At 41.0% G+C, this 20,385-nt stretch overlaps 1 protein-coding gene across 1 annotated transcript; it reads left to right on the forward strand.

Moving 5' to 3' along the window:
• The first annotated feature begins 1,221 nt into the window (after positions 1 to 1,221).
• ino80c (INO80 complex subunit C) lies at positions 1,222 to 3,841 on the forward strand. Its single transcript, XM_052066129.1, has 5 exons — positions 1,222 to 1,503; positions 1,953 to 2,081; positions 2,169 to 2,280; positions 2,870 to 2,937; positions 3,007 to 3,841. Exons 1-5 carry the CDS (start codon positions 1,330 to 1,332, stop codon positions 3,136 to 3,138), a joined length of 615 nt encoding a protein of 204 aa, XP_051922089.1. The 5' UTR covers positions 1,222 to 1,329; the 3' UTR covers positions 3,139 to 3,841.
• The last annotated feature ends 16,544 nt before the right edge of the window (positions 3,842 to 20,385 follow it).

The following is a 20,385-nucleotide window of genomic DNA, read 5'->3' on the forward strand; positions in this document are numbered from 1 at the left end:
GTACACACTGAACTCATTGCCAGTCAACTGCAACGCACATAATGACAAAGCACACCTGTGAACAATTCAGTGACTCCAAAGAACCCAATATTTTGGAACGTGGCAGAACCAGTGAGAGAAGCCAAAGGAGACCATGCAAACTTCACACAAATACGAGCCCGAACTGATTCGAATACAGAGCACTTGACTATGAGGCATATGTGCTCACTTAAAACTGCTACATTAACCAAAAGCCATTCATCAACAACACCCAGAAATGCAAAAGACTTCTCTTGGCTTGAGCTCATCTAAGATGGACTGATGCAAAGTGGAAGTGTTCCGTGGTCTGACGAGTCCACATTTCAAATTCTTTTTGTAAAATGTGGACATTGTGTCCTCCGGGACAAAGAGGAAAAGAACCATCTGGGCTTTTATGGACGCATATTCCAAAAGCCAGCATCTGTGATGGGGCTGTGTTAGTACCAATGGCATGATTGACTTACACATTTCTGAAGGGACCATTAATGTGGAAAGGTACATAAAGGTTTTGGAGAAACATATGCTGCCATCCAAGCAACATCATTTTCATGGAGGCCCCTGCTTATTTCAGTAAAACAATACCAAACCACATTCTGCATGTGTTACAACAGTGTGTAGTAAAAAGTGCGGCTGCTAGACTGGCCTGTTTACAGTCCAACCCTGCCTTCCATTGAAAATCTGTGGTGCATTATGAAGCAGGCTGTTGTATAGCTGAAGCTGTACAACAAGCTAAAATGGAAAAAAATTAGACCTACAAAGCTTTTTTGGAACGTGTTGCAGCCATAAAATTCCAAGTTCATGATCATTTACGAAAAACAATTAAGTTTAACAGAACAGTAAATGTCTTGCCTTTGTAATGTATTTCTACTACATATGGGTTGAACATAACTAGCAAATCACTGTGTTCTGTTTATATTTACTTTTGCCTCGCGATAAGTGACAATGTGTTCTTGCAATTTCTTAGTACTGAATGCAGATAATTCACTTCTGTAATGAAGTACATTTATCAGATGCTTTACTCGACCTATATTAAATTATATTCTACTTTAACTGTACCACCACACACCTCTTCAACTACTTTTTATTTATACGACTTGAATAAATGGCATACATTTATTGTTATCGTTGAAGTGTGGTTACTTGAAACATAAAATCTAACAGTAATAGATGGTGCCGCATGCGCATCACCGGAAGTTAAATTAATCAACATCCGGGTAACGCATGTCCGTCCGTCTGTTGAGCAGTTAATGCTAATGCTAATCCTCATCTCGGGGTTAGAACGCCGCATTTCAGCCGACTGTGCCGCTACACATGGCGTCTCAGGTCCCTATCACGATCAAGAGCCATCCGTTGGCCGCCGGCCCTGCTGCTCTGCGGGGCAAGAAACGTCCCGGGAGTCCGGCGGTGTCTGCCGCTCAGCCGCCGGGCGGTGGCACCAAGAAAAAGAAATCTCCTCTTATAATGACACAACTCACACAGAATCAGGTAGAAACAAACCCGTTTCCAAGTCTAGGGTGCTCCAAAAAGGTTCTGTTCTGTCAAATTGTTCACGTTTTCATTTTTTAAAGTATACAAATACACAGTGCAGTACTTGAGTCATTAACTTTGATATACTGTATGAACATTTCTTTATAACTTCATTCATTCATTCATTCATTCATTCATTCATTCATTCATTCATTCATCTGCCGAGCCGCTTGATCTTATCAGATAAAAAGAAAACATTTTCTTTCTCTTGGAAAATTGACAATTTAGTCAAAATGTGTTATGCTTGTTCACGCGATACTTAATAAATTAACCTGGACACACTGCGAAAGCGACAAAAAAATATTACAATTGTTCTGCCAATTAAATTTGAATCAATCACTGGAGATAAAATGCACTGATCCTCCCTTCACCTGAGACTATCATCGCATATTCTGTCTTCCAATCAGATGTCAGCAGCAGATGTTGTCACTGATGTGAAGACGTTTGGATTGGTGGACAGCTCTCCGTTAACAAGCGTCAGCACCAGCACAGAAGGCACTGCCAAGCCACCACCGTTCAAAGACCCCTCATTTATGGTGAGCGAGTGCCATGTCATCGTTCACCAGCCGTGTGATTTTGTGGCTTCAGTTGACAATGTTCATGTTTCCTCTCTATCTTGTTAGCACTCCGGAATCGGTGGAGCGGCAGCAGGCAAAAAGAATAGAACCTGGAAGAATCTCAAACAAATTACGGTTTTGGAACGGACACTACCCTGGAAGCTCGATGAACCAAACTGTAAGTGAATCTCTCTCTTATCTAACAGATACACTTTGGACTCTCTCTGGAATTATTTCTCCATATAGTGGTATTGATAGTACTGTAAATTCATACTACGGTACATATATTTTGTTACAATAGTATTACAGCACAGTATATCGCACACGGGGACCTTGAGGATGTTTTGGAGTCATCGTGGTTCATCAAAGGCTTGTTTGATCACATTCAAACATTTCACCCCTGACCCCAATTTTTTTGTATATGTGTATTCAAAATGTATATAACGTTATTTTGCGTACCACATTTTAAGATTCACTGTATGTGTAGAATATACCGAAGAAAGTGTGTTTATTTTTTCACACTGGTATTTTTTTTTTATTTCTAGGACAATCTTACGTGATGTAACAACTAATATAGTTGAGATGTTCGACGGCAAACTATCTGAGACTGAATCAAGAGCCCCTTTGAAAGTTGAAGTTGATCAATGCACTTATTTTGGCCTCAAGACTTTAAAATCAGTTGAGTCAATTACTGACCTGTTTAAAATACGTGTTTTGTCTTTTGAACATTCATCTATTTATCCAATTCTTCACCTTCGTATTTACAGACTACAACATTGATGCTCCTCCCTCTCTGAAACCATCTAAAAAATACTCCGACATCTCCGGACTCCCTGTGAGTAACTTCATGGCTTCGAGAGCTAAGCCTAAAAACCATGATTTCTTATTTCGCACGTTTCCTTAGGCAAATTACACAGACCCGCAGACCAAACTTCGCTTCACATCCACGGAGGAGTTTTCCTACATTCGCCTCCTCCCGACGGATGTCGTCACAGGGTACCTGGCTCTACGGAAGGCAACTTGCATCGTACCCTGACAGCAAAACCATAATCGGATGACTTTGGAAACAGCCAAGATGGTTGAGAAACTCCCAACCAGATGAGCAATAAAAGTGTGTGAATAGCACAGAAATGCGAAAGGAAAGGGAGGTTTTTTAGCTCGTTGTCCCGCATTTACCTGGTTTAAGGGGGTTTTATCCTTGTGCGCCTGTGAATATTCTCACACATCCAGGTCATTATATCCTCAATCCACGGAATCAATGGCAACTGGACTGTTGTGGTTGTCTTCGAAGATGTTTTGTTTTTCATCCGAGCAGGCTTTGTCAGTTCATACACCAAGGCTACGTGAGACAGACAATTGTTGTGGTTAGTAGTTGCAATGCCGTGTGCCCCCTTGATTCATCAATTCAAGAAAAAAATTGCTTTCAGTATGAATGGTTACTGTGGAAAAGCTGACTCCAAATAAAGACCTGCTGTGAATTGTACATGGATCATGCTAAATGTAGTACATACCCATCCATGTTATGTAAACGAGGGCCTCTGCTGTCAATTTGGAATGTATGGTGAATACAGTTAAACGGAAAGAAAAAAAAAGTTGACTTAACACAGATCTCATCGGCTGGATCGGATCGGTAGATAATTTGTATCGTATGCAAAATCTGTGATCGTATGTCATGTTATCTGTTGATTGATCAAGGACGTCGTTGATCGGATGAGCAAAATAAAACATTGCAGCAAAAAGTCTCGTTCACTCCAGGGACTTTCAGTGCCTCCATTGTTGATTTATAATATAGTGTCAGATTTTTTTTCTTTTCCAATATTGATAGATTTTTTTTAGGGAGTTTCTTTTCTAGCTCATTTTCCATGGAATGTTTTATCAGTGTTTTTGGGAAATGCTGATCATGTACCCCTAAAAAAAGATCACTAAAAGGTAATTCCTCAATTATGTTATTGTTTCTAGGCTTGTAAAATATAGCAGCATCACCCTCATCAAAAAGACCAACGATATGGAAAGCAAATTTATTCACACATCGGACATTTTTGCAAGTGCACTGAGGGATTCGGTGGCTTCCTGTCTAAAATGAATCATACATTAATGAGTCACTCTCATTGAAACTACAGTTGGTTAAAATATTTAATTAAGTCACTGACGACCTAGTTTTGTATATTGTACACCCCAAATCAACACTTTACAGCATTTGGGACTCCTATTGGACTTACAGTTAATGAAGTATTAGTTGTTAGCAGCAGTGGTCATTGTCTTGCCGTGGGCCCTGAGGCCAAGCTGATGGTGGCACTCTAGTACATCTGTTCACGTTAAAGCAGCACTTTCATTCCTGCTGTGGCATCAAAACCTCAATGTGGTGATTAATGAGGAGCGAGCAAGGTTGTGCCAACACAGCATGCCACCCAATAGCGTTTCTGTGTGCGTGCGTACACATTTAAGGGTTGCTGCGCTGGGGGTTTGCGGCCAATAAATTACAGCAGAGGAATTATAATTGCGAATTAAGTTTGCAATGCTGTGCAACTGCACTGCATCATAACTGATTCTTAAAATGTGTTGTTTATTGACGCACTCAAGAGAGCTCATGATCAAGAACAGTTCTCAGTGTCACGCAGTGAAGTTCTACTTTCTGTAACTACAATCACAACTATGAACTATCCATTTATTTACAATAGCAATTGTCAGTATACAGATACTGTTAATGTACCTTCAATAGATTTCCCACTAGGCTACCTGTAGTTTCCCTTTTTATTTTTATTTTGTTTTACTGCCGACATTCGAAAACATGTCTGTACTGTCTATGCCTTACTTTGTCAAAAAGGCTACGGTGGAGAGATGAATTATCTAATAAAAATCTTAAGCAAGGGAAAAAATGGACAGAAGCAGTTATGATAGCAACAGAATATATTCCCCATCCATGGATGCAATTGAGAGAATTGTTCAAAGCCATTTGCAAGAGGCAAAAGACAGGAGGCAGAGTTAGAGGTGGCTGAGTTAAAGATGCTGAGATTCTCCTTAGAAGTGACAAGGATGGACAGGATCAGAAATGAGGTCATCAGCGGGACAACTCAGACAGGAAAGTTTGGAGAAAAAGTTAGAGAGGGCAGACTGAGATGGTTTGGACATGTACAGAGGAGGGACAGTGGATACTTTGGTAGGAGAATGTTAGAGATGGAACTACCAGGTAGGAGACAGAGAGGAAGGCCAAAGAGGAGATTCATGGATGCCGTGAGGGAAGACATGCAGGTAGTTGGAGTCAGAGTAGAGGATGCAGAGAACAGGGAAAAATGGAAATTAATGATTCGCCGTGGCAACCCCTGAAAAGGGACGAGCCGAAAGGAGAAGAAGAAGAAGAGTTCAATGCTGTTTGCTACAGGAATAATTTGTCTTGGCCAAACAAAAAAACAAAAAAAAAAACACCATCTTCTGGCATATAAAAAATTCTCTTGTCTAATCTGAAAAAAAATCCATACAGGACCAAGGCACTATTTGAGTTAGTTTGACTCAACATTCTGTGTTGTTTTGTACTTAACCGAAAAAATTGATCACATTTACCCAGGAAGTGGATTGTTCACCTTTTGACCCAAATTAGATTATTTTTGACACACGTGGTTTCAGAGTGCATAACTGAAGGTACAATTTATATTTTTAACTTTTTTGAGTCTTATTTTTTTCCCTGAAGGCGTTGAAACAGTAGTACTAATTGTACCGGAGTATTTTTTAAACAAAACTATCTGTACTTTTACTGAAGTACAGTGCATGTACTTTTTATCTTCTATTCTTTATACAGCATTTTAATTTCCGGGGCGCGCCCTTCGTAACCACAGAAGGAACACCTGAACAGTACTTGCAGCAACTTTCAACCTGCAATTACTCTTTATCAACACCAGGGTGTGGTAGAGATACGTTTATGAAACTTTCACACGAGCACCGATGGTTTCTAAACAACTGCTACAGTTACAGTATTAACCACAGTGGCAGTAATTGTTTAAATCTATGTTGTAATACCAATCAGTATGACCAAAACAATCAATATAAATGCCACTGTTCAAGTTCACATAGCAAAAAAAATAACAAAAAAATTGTGACATAACTAAATTGGTTTCACAATTTTGTAGGCCATTGTACAATGTAATAATTCTAGCATCATTAAGAACCTAATAGTGTCTCATCATGCTTTTTTTCGAGGACACTGTATTGTAGAGAACATGTTTCTTGGGAGATACATGATACAAATGAGCGCCATTCCATTGCTCATTTGCTCCCCGGTCTTCCCTCTTTTCTTGTCACTGTTATGCTGCCTAATGAGGGAGAAGATGCTGTCTATGCTGTCTAATGCTGACACAGTGTAAGGGGGGTTCTCTCTTTGGCTTTGTACAACACGGAGCTGACTACATTCATGTGTAGTGTAGCTGGGCATATTATTCCTAATTATAGCTGCAATTCAGGTATCTTCGCTTGGGCTTGCTGAGATCCAGCATGAATTGTTGTAGGAAATTGATTTTTCAAGTGTTTGGTTACAAAAATTGGTTTGTGAGTCTGGAGTGCCTGCCCATCCAAAAAATGATGTTAAAAAACCACATAAATCCTCTGTTTTTTCTGTGTAATTCTGATGTGTCTGTGAGTAAAACGGTCACCGTTATATAACAGTGGGGCTAATTTACAAAACACACTGGGTTTCTTCGGCCATGACACAACCAGCTAGGCTTCATGTCACGGTAATGAAAACGGTACTTGGGCCCAGCAATTTGCTGGGCTGGTCGCTTGAATGAAACAAGAAAATAAGAAGTAGGGAGTGTAAAGTGAGATAAATCTTTATCCTTGGGGTACTTTGATGAAAGCCTCTCGTAGGCATGTTGTTAAGACATGTGTGACACCTGTTGAATTGTTCTAAATTGGTAAACTAAAAAGAAAAAGCATGTGTCTCCTCTAAAAAATCTTCACTTGGCCTTGCTGAGAGCCATCATTGATTTCCTGTTGTTAATGACACTGGGAAGAAATATATTAAGGTTTAAACAGTCAATCCACAAAACGATTGCCTTAACTTATATATCCATCCATCCATTATCTGAGCCGCCTTATCCTCACAAGGGTTGTGTTTGTGCTGGAGCCTATCCCAGCTGTCTTCGGGCAGTAGGCGAGTTACAACCAAAACTGGTTGCCAGCCAATCACGGGGCACATGTAGACAAACAACCATTCGCCGTCACAGCTAGGGACAATTAGGAATGTTCAATCAACATATGGTACCACGGAGTACCCGGAGAAAACCCACGCAAACGGAGGGAAATATTGCAGAACATATTTCCATGTCATGCAATACTATCACTGTGACTATTTCTGCTGTCATCTTGTGTGTGTAGGGTGCAAAGCCACACCTTTAATTGGGTTGTACAATAAAATAAGCGTGTCATGCATGCTAAATTATTCCTTTAAAAACGTGGTCCACCAAAAGTTTGACCACCATTATTTGCTTTCTGAATGTGTTCCGCTATGGTTTCGAACGGGTCATTAATGGGTAAATTGGACTTCATTGCATATTGTGATGGTGAGCGCATCCCTTATAAAATAAATGACTGATGAGTAATTGCAGATTCAATCAAGCTGTAAAGTCAATGTGAAAGGTGAGCAGTTGTTATTGTTGGGCTTTGGAGGTCAACCCGCAAAGTGTCATCAGATAGCTATAATCAAGTCTTTCACATATCATTACACTTAAAGGGATAAAGCCCTGCTAATCCCATTGAAGATCCAATAAGTGTCCTCTCTCACAGGTTGACTTGTGTGCGTGCGTGCGTGCGCTCACTTGTGGCCATGCAGACAGGCCAGAAAAGTAATTTTTCATGTTGATAGACAACGATTGTCCTTCAACCACACGACCACATTTGGTGTCTCCCCTCTGTGTCCTTCTCTTGATTCTCCTGTGCTGTCCTCTCTCTCTCTCACTCTCGCTCTCTCTTTCTCTCTCTCTCTCCTGTGAAAGACTTTTCGCCCTCCTGCCTGCCACTACTTCTGTCTTGGAGATTACCCTTACCACTCTGCTTTGGGCTCTGATTGAAAACACTTCTCTCGCTCCGTCCCTTTCTTTCTGTCCCTCTTCCTCTACCTTTGTTTCTTGCATTATTACTAACAGTGATGTAACTATTTTATACAGTTGTATGATTTACAACATTAACTCTCCAGGTTTAATCCTGGATGACATTGTTTCAATTAATCATTAACTTTATTTGGGACACACCAGGTCCAAAGTACAAAAAAACTAAAGTTAAAAAAATGGCACAACTAAAATCTTATTAAATAATCATTAAAATGTAGTTAAAATAAAAAAGGGGGGATATTTATGATATTATGTTATTGTGTTTACAATTTAGAGCAGTTCCCAGGCGCCATAATCAGAGGTCTCTGACTTCTTTCTGGCAATAAACAAATGACAAAAATTATAGCATACTCATGATCAACCACTTTTCATGCTGACTAATTACCATATTTTGGTGACCCATACCGATTATCTCCCAAAAGCGACCAGCAACAAATCAAACAACCTTTTACTGTGCTAGTGGAGATTTCTGGAAACTTTACCACTCTCTGTCCAGACTGCAATTGAGAAGCGTTTATGTGACTTCAATCCGCCACTGTTTAATTTAACCAAGCTCCGTATCCATCAAGCGAGAACCCGAAAATAGTTGATTGCCTTTTCACTTGCGGAAGCAGCACTTCATCAACAAGCTGCCATATTACATTTCATCACTTCCACACATTGCCGATCTATCTATCTATCTAGCGGTTTGCTAGCTAGCTAGGTAGCTTGCTATGTAACTATCTATCCAGCTATCTATAGCATGTATGTGCCATTGGGCAGCGAGAGTGTTAACAGAAGGGATGTGACCCAGTAATCTTCTCCACAATAGATAGAACCAATCTCGTCATTCCCAGACACACAATCTATTCATACTTACCTACTATCCTTGTGTGTGTGTGTGTGTGTGTGTGTGTGTCTGTGGTTAAAAGCTATTATGTGTCATGAGTGGATTTATGTGCCATTGGTTTGGTGTGTGTGTGTGTGTGTGTGTGTGTGTGTGTGCATCCACCAGATATGTTACCACCAACTCATCCAGCCAGTTTGGTTTCTGATGTAGGTATAAATGTCATTTCCAGTCTCAGAGATTCGGAGAACAAAGGGATGAATTGATTGTTTTCTTCTGCTAGCCATTTTCCTCCATAACATTTTATCTCAACTCGTGTTTCTATCAATATATTGCAAAAATAAGTTGGTGTGCGCAGTGAAAATGAAGAGGCTTTGCAGTAAAATCCATTGTGTGACCGTAGAGAATGTTCATATTGATACTGTGGAGGCTTTATGAGCTACTGTATCTCCAATAACTACAACTAGACATCCTAATACGATGTATAACGCTCTCTGCATTAGAGAGGTAATTGCATTGGCTTTGCAAGTAAAACAAATTTGTCTCTGTCACTGTGTAGGGACAACGGTATCATTGTCCTTGCAGAACAACACTGCTCCTTTTGAAATACAAGATGGTCTCTCATTTAGCTTATATAAGCAAGAGTTTATGATTTTGTTTGGTAATAACACTGCGAGGATGGGAAACAATGACCTCAAATACACACATGCACTCAGTTGGTGTTTTGAGGGCAGAGGGATGGTAAATGAAGCGTGAAATGAGGAGTCGGAGGTGTTCGAACAGATGATAGCTGGGGAAGCTCCACAGAAGACTGACAGCAGGCTGGCCACCATAGATCAAGACAATCAGAAAAGAAGCTCACTGCTTTAGTTCCCCCCTAGTGGACAAACATGGTTTCCCACCCTGCACCACTCCTGACAGGCATCTAAGTATTGCAAGGGGCGAAAACAGGTTCCATGTGGGGCACCACAGAAGCCAGCCGCACAGGAGTGAGTAAGGCAGCTCAATGCTACTACCCGATTGAATAATGTCACTGGTTGCGCAACGAAAGAGTTCCAGACTTTCTCCAACTATTGAAAAGAACGGTGTCAGTACAGATAGAGCAGCCAATCCAAATACCAGGTTATATCACACGTTCTTTTGCAACCCCCCCCCCCAAAAAAAAACAACAAAAAACAATTTGTGGGTACCAGGTGAAAGCCAAAACATCCATCCATCCATTCATCCATTTTCTAATCCGCTTATTGTCACAAGGGTTGCGGATGTGCTGGAGCCTATCCCAGTTGTCTTCGGGCAGTTAGGGGTGTGGGGGGGGGGGGGGGGTAAACCCTGAACTGGTTGCCAGCCAAACACAAGGCACACATAGACGAACAACCACCCTCACTCATCTCAACGTGGGATAATTTAGAGTGTTCCATTAGCCCGTCATGCATGTTTTTGGAAAGTGGGAGGAAACCGTAGTACTCGGATAAAACCCCAAACTCCCCACAGGAAGCCGGAATCAAATCCTGTCCATCTGCACTGTGAGGCCAACGTGCTAACCAGTTGGCTACCCGTACTGCCCGAAAGCCGAACCACCAAGTTAAATAAACAAAACCAAAATAGACCATGATGAATCTTTTCCAAGCTTTTTGTACCATTAATGAGATTATTGGTACTGCTCTACCCATTCTTGAGGACTTGCACACCGCAAGAACCAAGACAAAGGCATGGAAAATCCTACTGGATCCCCCATAACCTGCCCATGATCTCTTCCAGCTACTCCCTTCAGGTAATCGAACCATCCCAAATCTAGCAGACATTCAAACAGTTTCTTCTATTTCTCCCTTAACTCCCCAAACAGTGACTCAAATCTCTAGTGGCTCTTTGCACTTTTGCACACCCCTGTGGGACAGTATTATCGCACTGATCATTGTAGCTCCAGCCCTATACATACTTGAACAATTGACATTGATCAATATTCCACAGCACCACACTTTAAAGCACTCAAGGACTTCTTGCATAATTGCTCGCCTAAAGCAGTACTAAAATTAATGCTACTGATCCCTTAAAAATGATGGAACGATTATCGGCACCAACTGTCATAGTATTGTAGTGCACCTTTGATCGCTTTAGCTCTGCTCGATGACTGCACATTGTTGCACAGCTGTCATTGGGTGGTACTACTGCACAATGGTAGGTGACCTTACATGACGCAAAGTCTTTCTACACTTATATGTCATGCCTGTGTTTATCATAGCTGCTTGTTATTGCAATACTAGTGTAGCTTATACTACGGGAGTAAAACTCTTTGTGGGTTTTATAAACTTGACCATTAAAAACTTGACCTGATTCTGATTCTGATTCTACTCCACTCAAATACTATTTTATGATGCTAATGTTCATCTGGGGATATGTAATATGGGCTGAGAAATGAGGAGCATAGTCCGACATAAAAATGAAGTGGGTTTGTTTCCCCCCTTTATTGCTCACTGCTAACACTATTATCCAGGACTTGAGTGCCATAGAAGGTCACATAATACTACTGAAGACAGACACTGCCTTTCTCTCCACCAATAGAGTCCATTACAATCGCCTCTTATCTGTTCTAATATGCTTTGCTGTTAATGAATAATCAGTCTCGTTAATGTCCTGCTAATTAATGGCCCATCAGCCTTTTCCGAGTGGCAATTAAGTGCCAGTCGAGGCGTCTAATTGGCACACTTTCGGAACTGGGACCTCTGGGACAGAGAAGGTGAATTATTGCCTTGTCATGGCTGTAGGAAGGACGTTTAAGAGGAATGCTGACTCGCTTGTTTAATAAAACTTATCATCTCGTTAACCCATGCGGCAGTAAATTGAATCGTAGTTTTGCTTGAGCGATTCTGTCAGAGGACAAAGTGAATTAAAGAGTGTTTAGACCCTACAGAACAGCTTGGGCAGAGATGCTGCAACAGCGTAAGAAACTCGGGCAAAGGCCTATGGCCCCGACATGAAGGGAGCCCCAAGACATTTTGATCTCGGTCCATATCAACCACAAAAAGGGAACCCTACGAAATGTTAAAGCAGGGTTTCACCAATGTAGTGCCCCCTGGCAACAGGTAGCCCCCAAGGCTCACATGAGTAGCCCTAAATGACCATGATGATGATTTTCAGATTATCATAAAATGTATACCGTGACTTGTTTCTGTGAAAATAACCTTGAAAGACAGTGTACATTTTAGAATCAGTCAACCAACTGCACTGTTTCATGACTTAGTAACGTTACATTAATGTGGGTGACAATAGGACACCCGCATATGTCACTGCACTGTTTTTGTTTTCTGCGGCTTTGGTTCAGATGATCTTCATATGATCTTTAGCTATTGTTTTGAGAGCGACAAAATGGAAGTAATAATAATAATAATAATACATTTTATTTGTGGGCGCCTTTCTAGAAACTCAAGGACACCTTACAACAAGGACCACATCAACGAACATAAGCGTGACTGTATAGATAAGAAGCAGTTATTGCACATGCTAAGTGAATCTTTTGTCATCGGCTTGAGCCGCAAACAAAGCAACTGCATTCGCGCTGATGATGAACTTTGTTAATTAGTCTTCCAGAGAACAACTTGCAGCATGCAGTAAAAAGCGTTAAGCAAAAGTGAAGCTACAATCCTGAGATAGTGTTCACATATGGCAGGTTGTGGGCTGCAAGCGGCTCGGTTAATTAGCGAGACTGTTGAAAAGAAGCAAACTAGCCAAAGGTTTAGGGCAAAGTTGAAGGCGCGAGGAGCCAAGCCGATATACAGTAATACAAGCTAACGGGCGTGTCAGGCGTCAGGTTTCATTCTCATATGGCTGACTGGTTGCTTCAAGCCGTTGGAGATAATGAGTGACAGCAAGGCAGGAAGGCGGAAAGGGAGCGATAGGGAATGGCGAGGAAAGGAGCAAGGTAAGGTATCTTTTATAATGAGGGGACAGAAGAGACAAAAAAGCAAAGACAAAGGGCGCATTTGGCAGCGACTGTACACACACACACACACACACACACACACACACACACACACACACACGTGGCTTGGAGCATCTTGGGATAATAAGAAACACACCGTTTTTTCTAATGAGAAACAACAGCTGATGCACCGATGGCAGAGGAGAGAATGAGGAGGGTTGGAGGCCATGGAGAGCTCCACTTACTGTACTAAACGAGGCTCTGCACCGAATTACAACCTTTCTATGAGATAATGAAATAAAGTAACAGATGGAAGTGTTTAATGCATCCCTGACTATAAAAGTGGAGTGCAACGCATGATGGGTATGTATCGTACAAACCATGAGGTAAACGTACGTCGACTTTTCCGGACAAGGCCCGCTTAGTTGGCACACATTCTATTTGATAATTACAGTAAACTCTGATGCCCGACACAATCTGTTCTGGTTGTTCTAATTTCCACCCCCCATGTATAAATGAAAGTTAGCCACTGTGAAACATCAACAACCACAAAACACCAAGCATTATTACTAATAACACATCCTGTCCAGGGTTTTTTTTTTTTGGGTGGTGGTGGTGGCATATGCATGGCAGGATGGATCTCAAAGAAAAACATTTTCTTCTTCTTCCAAAACCCACCCAAAAACTTCATAGTTAAAAATCAAAACACATAAGTACAGTACACTGTATAAATTTGTCCAGGATGTAACAGGACCCATCTTGAGATATCAAGTACTCTTCTTAGGTTGGATATACACTGCAGGTCCGAGTACCCAAATCTAAATTGAGTATCATTTTTCATTATATTGACATAAAATATTTCGAGTGACTGTCGTGACCATCAATAAACACTTGAAACAGGCGGCATGCACAAACACACACGTTTCATTTAAGTACAGTAACTCCACAAGCATGGAGTGACAACACTGCAATCAACAATAATGATCGTTTATCGATAATCGTTTATCTGAACTGCTTTATCCTCACCAGGGAGGCGCTGGAGCCTCTCCCAGCTGACTTCGGGCAATAGGCAGGGTACACCCCGAACTGGTTGCCAAGCAATCGCAGGGTACACAAAGACAAGCAACCATTCACACTCACAATCACACTTAAGGAGAATTTCGAGTGATCAATGAACCTACTTATATATAACTGAAAAGAAAAACACATATTAAATTAGTAAATAGTGAACCCCAAATATGTGTAAATTCCTTTTCTTATCTGAATTGTGCCACTTGAGCAAAAAATAAAATAAAAAGGCATCACTTGAACCATGCAATGTAAATCCATCCCTAGAGACAAATTTAAAATGATGTGTGATGTCATTTCCATTGCAATGAATAAAAAACAAAACAAAACAAATAACCCAAAAGCCTTCTGCACACAAATCAAACCAAAGGAAACAGACACAAAACTAGCAGGCCAGTGAATTGTGAAAAGGTCCTTGAAGCTGTATCAACAACATGATGCGGATCTTTCCCAAATTTTTCTTAGTCCTGTTGCATAACTTCACGAGGTTTAGTGGGAATTGCTCAACTGCTTCCCGCCACCAAATAAAAACAAATATGAAAACCTAGCATCCGACGTGAATGTCCATCTGAATAATTGTAAGTGTATCCCAAATAAATAAATACATATTACAAATCAGCAATTGCTGAAAATAACAAGACCGGATTGCCAAAGCTGTGTAAATTTAGCTGTGTGCATTTAACCAAAAAGGTTTATTTTTTTCTTTATAGCAACATGTCAGTGTATCACTGATATTTGTGTGTGTGCTCACAGAAGTGAAAAGCCACCTTTTTTTTCCTGACGGATAAGCACTTTGTTGTCCTTGGGAGACTGCTGGTGCTTGGCTGCTCGTGCACGCTCGCCAGGCGCTGTTACACTGAGCCGTGGACGTGAGATGACCTTCCCGTGTCTCTCAACACACACTCCAAATGACGTACCTTTGGGGGCCGACACATACGCACACACACACACGCACGCACGCACACACACACACACACACACACACACACACACACAGACACACAGACACACAGACACACACAAACACACGCACACACACACACTCACACAATGTCCCCTGTGATGTTTCCAATTGACAGATGTTCTGTTTTGTTGACTCTAATGTGCCACTATAACCGCAAAGTAGCACATTTGCACCCATGAACACGATTACAAATTCTTCACACAACACACACACACACGTGCACACGGATACAAGCAAGTGTCCATCACTTCAGAGGATACCATCTTCACCTAAAAAGAATGAAAGAGTTACATTATAAGGATCTGTTTCATGTCCTGAAAGTGAGTCTTGCTGTGTAGTTTTTATTTGTTTGTTGTCCATCGTTAATCTGTCAAGTATCGTCTGTCAATGTTGGACTGCATAGTTGACTGACGTAATGCATCTTATATCCATTACGTATTATTAAAAGAGAACTTTCATTCTCTTCTACCCCTATGCCTGATTTTGGGAATGGACGTAGCACACAACTTTAGTACTTTACAGCAGATATAAAAAAAGAAAGTCTACACACACTTGTTAAATTTCCAGATTAATGTGATGTAAAAAAAAAACAATGAGAGCATGTCAAACCTTTTCCCTCCATCAATGTGATCTACTGATGAAACCTCTAGAACTCAATTGGGGGAAAAAAAACAGCGGGGAAGTAAAAATAAACAACTGGGGTACTGTGGTTGCACAAGTGTGCACACCCTCCTATCACTTGGGATGTGGCTGTCGTCAGAATTAAGCAATCATATTTCAACTCCCAGGTCACCCAGCTGGCCTGGGAAAGCCTCGGGATCTGCCAGGAAGAGCTCGAAGAAGTGGGCGGGGAGAGGGAAGTCTGCAAGTCCCTCCTAAAGCTGCTGCCCCCGCAACCCGACCCCGGATAAGTGGTGGAAAATGGATAGATGGATGGATGGATATTTCAACTCCTGTCAAATTGGAGTAAGTGCCTCTGATTAACACCAAATAAAGTTCAGTTGTTCTAGTAGGCTTTTCTTGACATTTTTTTCTGCCTGCCTGGAGAAGGTTTAAGGTTCTGTGCAAGACGGGCTTGCCACTGTCACATTTCCAAAAGCTGATGGTAGCGCAGGTGGTCGAATGTTATCACCGAGTCATTTCTTCATCAGCGTAAGTGCAACTCAAAAGTAAAGGTCTCCTACGAAGAACTGTTTACTTTTCCCAAAGAGCGCCGGTCGACCCGACTGACTGCCCTTTTATCGGAAACCAGCAAATTGTGTTGCTGGATGGGTGCTACAGATAGAAGAATGTAATGACCGCCGAGATAAAAGTGTTGCCGAGTGTGAGAGTTGTCTTTTTAAGTCCAGATGTTGACCTTGCTTAACAGCCCTCCAGCTGCTCTAACAACGGTCTGAAAATAACCCCAGGGTGTTACCATGGTTATCAGGTCTGTACTGACAGATGCTCATTAGAACAAACAGGCGCACGAACATACACATTCACAGCTGATAATAGGCTCTTCTCAGAGGAAAAGTTCAACTTCCGCTCTGCTGGAGTCTGATCTATAACAGATTTCTGGACACGGTCGGCGCTGCATTGTGTGAAAAGTTAGTCTTTAACTATTAACAAGATGCAAAGTGGACAATGTGTAAAATTGATTTGCTAGTGCAGTTACTCACCAAAAACAGTTGACTCTAACCATTACAATAAAAAGGAAAACAACAAGCAAATCCTCAAAATCAGCTTCAATCGTTGATGGATTAACACCCTGCACCCCCCACAAAAGTAGCGTAATTTACAATTTAGCATCATCCATCGATAGCTGTTTCCCATTGGGGCTCCTTTGGAAGAATTCCTTTGTCGGAGTTTGTCAAACAAAGTGTCAAGAATTCATCCAAAATCACTGCTTCAAATCAAGACGGTCGACTTTGTGTTAAATTTCAAACTTGGTCCCATAGAATGTTGAATATATACAAGGCGTAACCTTGAAACGGCCCTTCATGCTCGAAAACCCTCCAGTGTTGTTGAATTAAAGCAATTCTGAGATTAAGAGTGGGCCATAATATCTCCACAGAGATATGGAATACTCATTGGCAGTTAGAGAAAACACTTGATTTCGGTTGTTGCTGCAGAGGCGAAAATCCCCTTTTCCACATAGAGCTATGCAGAGTTGGATTTGATTCCTCCCTTAATAATAATTTTAAAAAACCCATTCCTTTAAAAACAGTATTTTGTGTTTACTTGTGTTGGTTTTGACTATTTAAATTAGTGTGATAATGGGAAGCATGAAAGTGTGTCAAACGTGCAAAAAAAAAAAAAAGGAAGAAAGAATCAGGATGGGAGGGTGTTAAAGAGTTTATTCTTTATTGTGATTTTCTAGCCCCTCCGTTGTTGGATCTGTCCAAACACGTGAAAGCTTACTGTGATTACAATCACCTTGCGTGCCCCTTTCACCTCCACTACTTTTAGGACCCACTCCAGAGGACGTGTTGAACATGAAAAAGGAACTGTTATCTCAAGTATCTGTGTTTCTGCCATCACATCAAAGCTCAGACGGAAGACAAGAGTGGGTCGTGTTTGTCTGGTCTCACCTCACCACTCCCAACTTTTCCAGCCACACCGGGTCAGATGAAATGTTAATTTCTTTATTTCCGGGATTTGCATGAAAGCCTAACTGCCTGCCTCTCATTATCATATTGTCTCTCTATATACAGTATACAATTGTGACTGTTTTTCTGCGATTCTGCAGCCATCCAATGAGGCTACAGTAATGTGTCTCCAAATGTTGTCACTTAGCAAACACAAATAAAAACATGAACATTTTCTAGTAAAACGTATCTGATTGCAATTTATATTCATTCATTCATTCATTTTCCGATCTGCTCATCCTCACAAGAGTCGCGGGGGGTGCTCGAGCCTATCCCAGCCGTCTTCGGGCAATAGGCGAGGGACACCCCAATCGCAGGGCACACAGAAACGAACAACCATCCACGCTCACACTCATACCTAGGGACAATTTTTGAGGGTTCAATTAGCCTGCCATGCATGTTTTTAGAATGTGGGAGGAAACTGGAGTACCCGGAGAAAACCCACGCAGGCCCGTGGAGAACATGCAAACTTCACACAGGAAGGCCGGAGCTGGAATTGAACTCGGTACCTCTGCACCGTGAGGTCAACGTGCTAATCACTGGACCACCGGGCCGCTGCTCAATTTTATTATATTTTTCAAATAATTAAATAATAAACAAAAAAAATTGCTCCAGGAGTGCATTTTGACACATGCATGAGTTGTGTCAGAGTGAATATATAAAAGCTAGCGGTGGGTTATAATGTTCGAAGCATTAGCATAGCGTCGTGCTTATGAGCAGGCAGACAGGTGTTAATGATCCTCGGAGGACTCCCATATTTATTCATGGATTCAACCTCAGCCTAATTCCTCCCTCCGTCCAAATGTGTGGTGATGGGCCGCTCAGTTTTGATGTACTTTGACTGTTTGTCTGGTAGCGTGAGCAGACATAACGTGTCATGTGAAATTTTCATCGTCATTTCTCATGGGATGACTCCTGTCTTGATTCGTCCGCTAAGGAGAGTGGCTGATACATTTAGCGCATCATTGATTGATTCCATTTTTTTTCTTTTTTCATGCATTCTCATTTTTTTTTCTGCCACCTTATTGCCGAGCAGAACTCAATCAAGAATATTTGCCGTCCACGAAAAGTGGGATAGTTCATGGGTACGGAAGAACCCTGGAAATGATCACATGTATACGCGAAATCAAGATGGCATGAAAATAGTGTACTTTGAGTTCGCTGCCTCAACCAAAGTGAACAGTGAAAGTCAGCAATTCAAAATAAGAAAGCACTAAAATACTTTTTGCATTTATTCTACCTCCATCCAGCGGACGACGCCATATGCCAGAGCAGGTAATAGTTTGGTATAGTTATAGTTAAAAAAAAAGTATAATTTTCAGTTATTTTCAGCTGTTGAGCAGGTTGGTTAGTTTTTTTAAATACTTGGTTTTAGTTTAGTTTTTTAATTATAATAATTTATTAGTTTATTTTAGTATATAAAAAAAGATAAGAAAAATCTAAGTAAACTACAATCCTCAAGTGAGTTTGAGCCTTCGTCTCCAGGACAGCATAACCAAAATAAACATTTAAAAGATTGAATCCTCATGTGCGATATTAATTGACAAAGACAAAAGCAAAGGAATTATCGCCGTAATTACAGTTCTTTTAATTTATGTAAGATGTAGTTTCAGTTAGTTTAAAAAAAATTTTTGTGAAGCATTTTTGTTATTATTTTATTTCATCAATAAAATTGTTCTTTTGAGGGATGCCCAGCTCCGATCACGTGATCGGAAATCGGGGTCAATCATTTGAAAAATATTGTTTTTAATTTTTTTCCCCTTTTTTTCTGAACATTTAAAGGTCACAAAGCTACAAAATAATCCAACACAACAGTAGTAACAAAGGTTCCGAACAACAATTAAATTGTCATGTCAACCGATTTTTTTGAGCATACATGATAACAAGAAAAAGGAAAAAAAAAAAAAAAAGAGCTCACTTAATGAGATACGGATTTTGGGTAAGCTCAGAAAGACACTGCAGGAACAAACGCAATGTTTGAAGACAAACAATAAGCGGAAATGACAGCTAAAATGAAGCGAATCTCCTTCAGACTCCATGACAACCACACACACTGACAAACTGGCAGAAAAAAACCCAAAAAACAACTGAAAGAGCAAGGCAGGTGTCCGCTTTTGCATTTGATCTCTTCATTTAGAGTTTGGCATAACTTTGATGAACAGAGGTAATATTCTTTGCAGAGGCATCATTTACGCTAATGAAGATGAGTGCGTATGATTTTGGGTGACCCGCGTTACAGTAGACAGATGGACGTGGCCTCCCCGCTTTGTATTCATGGATTCAGTGTGGTCTTCATTTTGCCAGCTCATTGTTGTGTCTGTTGTTGGTGACTCCTCCCTGGCGGCGGCGGCGGCGGCGTGGCTCATTAATATGAATGAGGCCGATCTCCATAATTAGACACACTGTTATCATAACAACAAAGGTCTACTGTATACGCTATCACTTAAAGAGGCCCCAGCAGCCAATCGCATCTCCGCGTCGGCCAATCGAAAAACAAGAATAAAGGCAATTGTACACGCTTTGTGGTGGTGCGCTGAGGCCAACTAAACATACAAAACTTTGTTTATCTTTACAATGACGACAACCATTGCTACTTTACTTTGTTGAAAAATCTGCAGGATAGCTTTTTTCGTGTTTCTTCACTCGCTTCATATACTTTTTTTGGTTTCTTTCCGTCTTTCCTTCTTCCCATCTCATCGTTCCACCTCTGTATTCCAGTTACAGTATTTCTTCTGTCTTTGTGACATCATGGATACCTTCTCTTCCTGAGTTCCCTCCATTAAT

The sequence above is a fragment of the Hippocampus zosterae genome, chromosome 5 (genome assembly GCF_025434085.1).
Source record: "Hippocampus zosterae strain Florida chromosome 5, ASM2543408v3, whole genome shotgun sequence".
Taxonomy (NCBI): domain Eukaryota; kingdom Metazoa; phylum Chordata; class Actinopteri; order Syngnathiformes; family Syngnathidae; genus Hippocampus; species Hippocampus zosterae.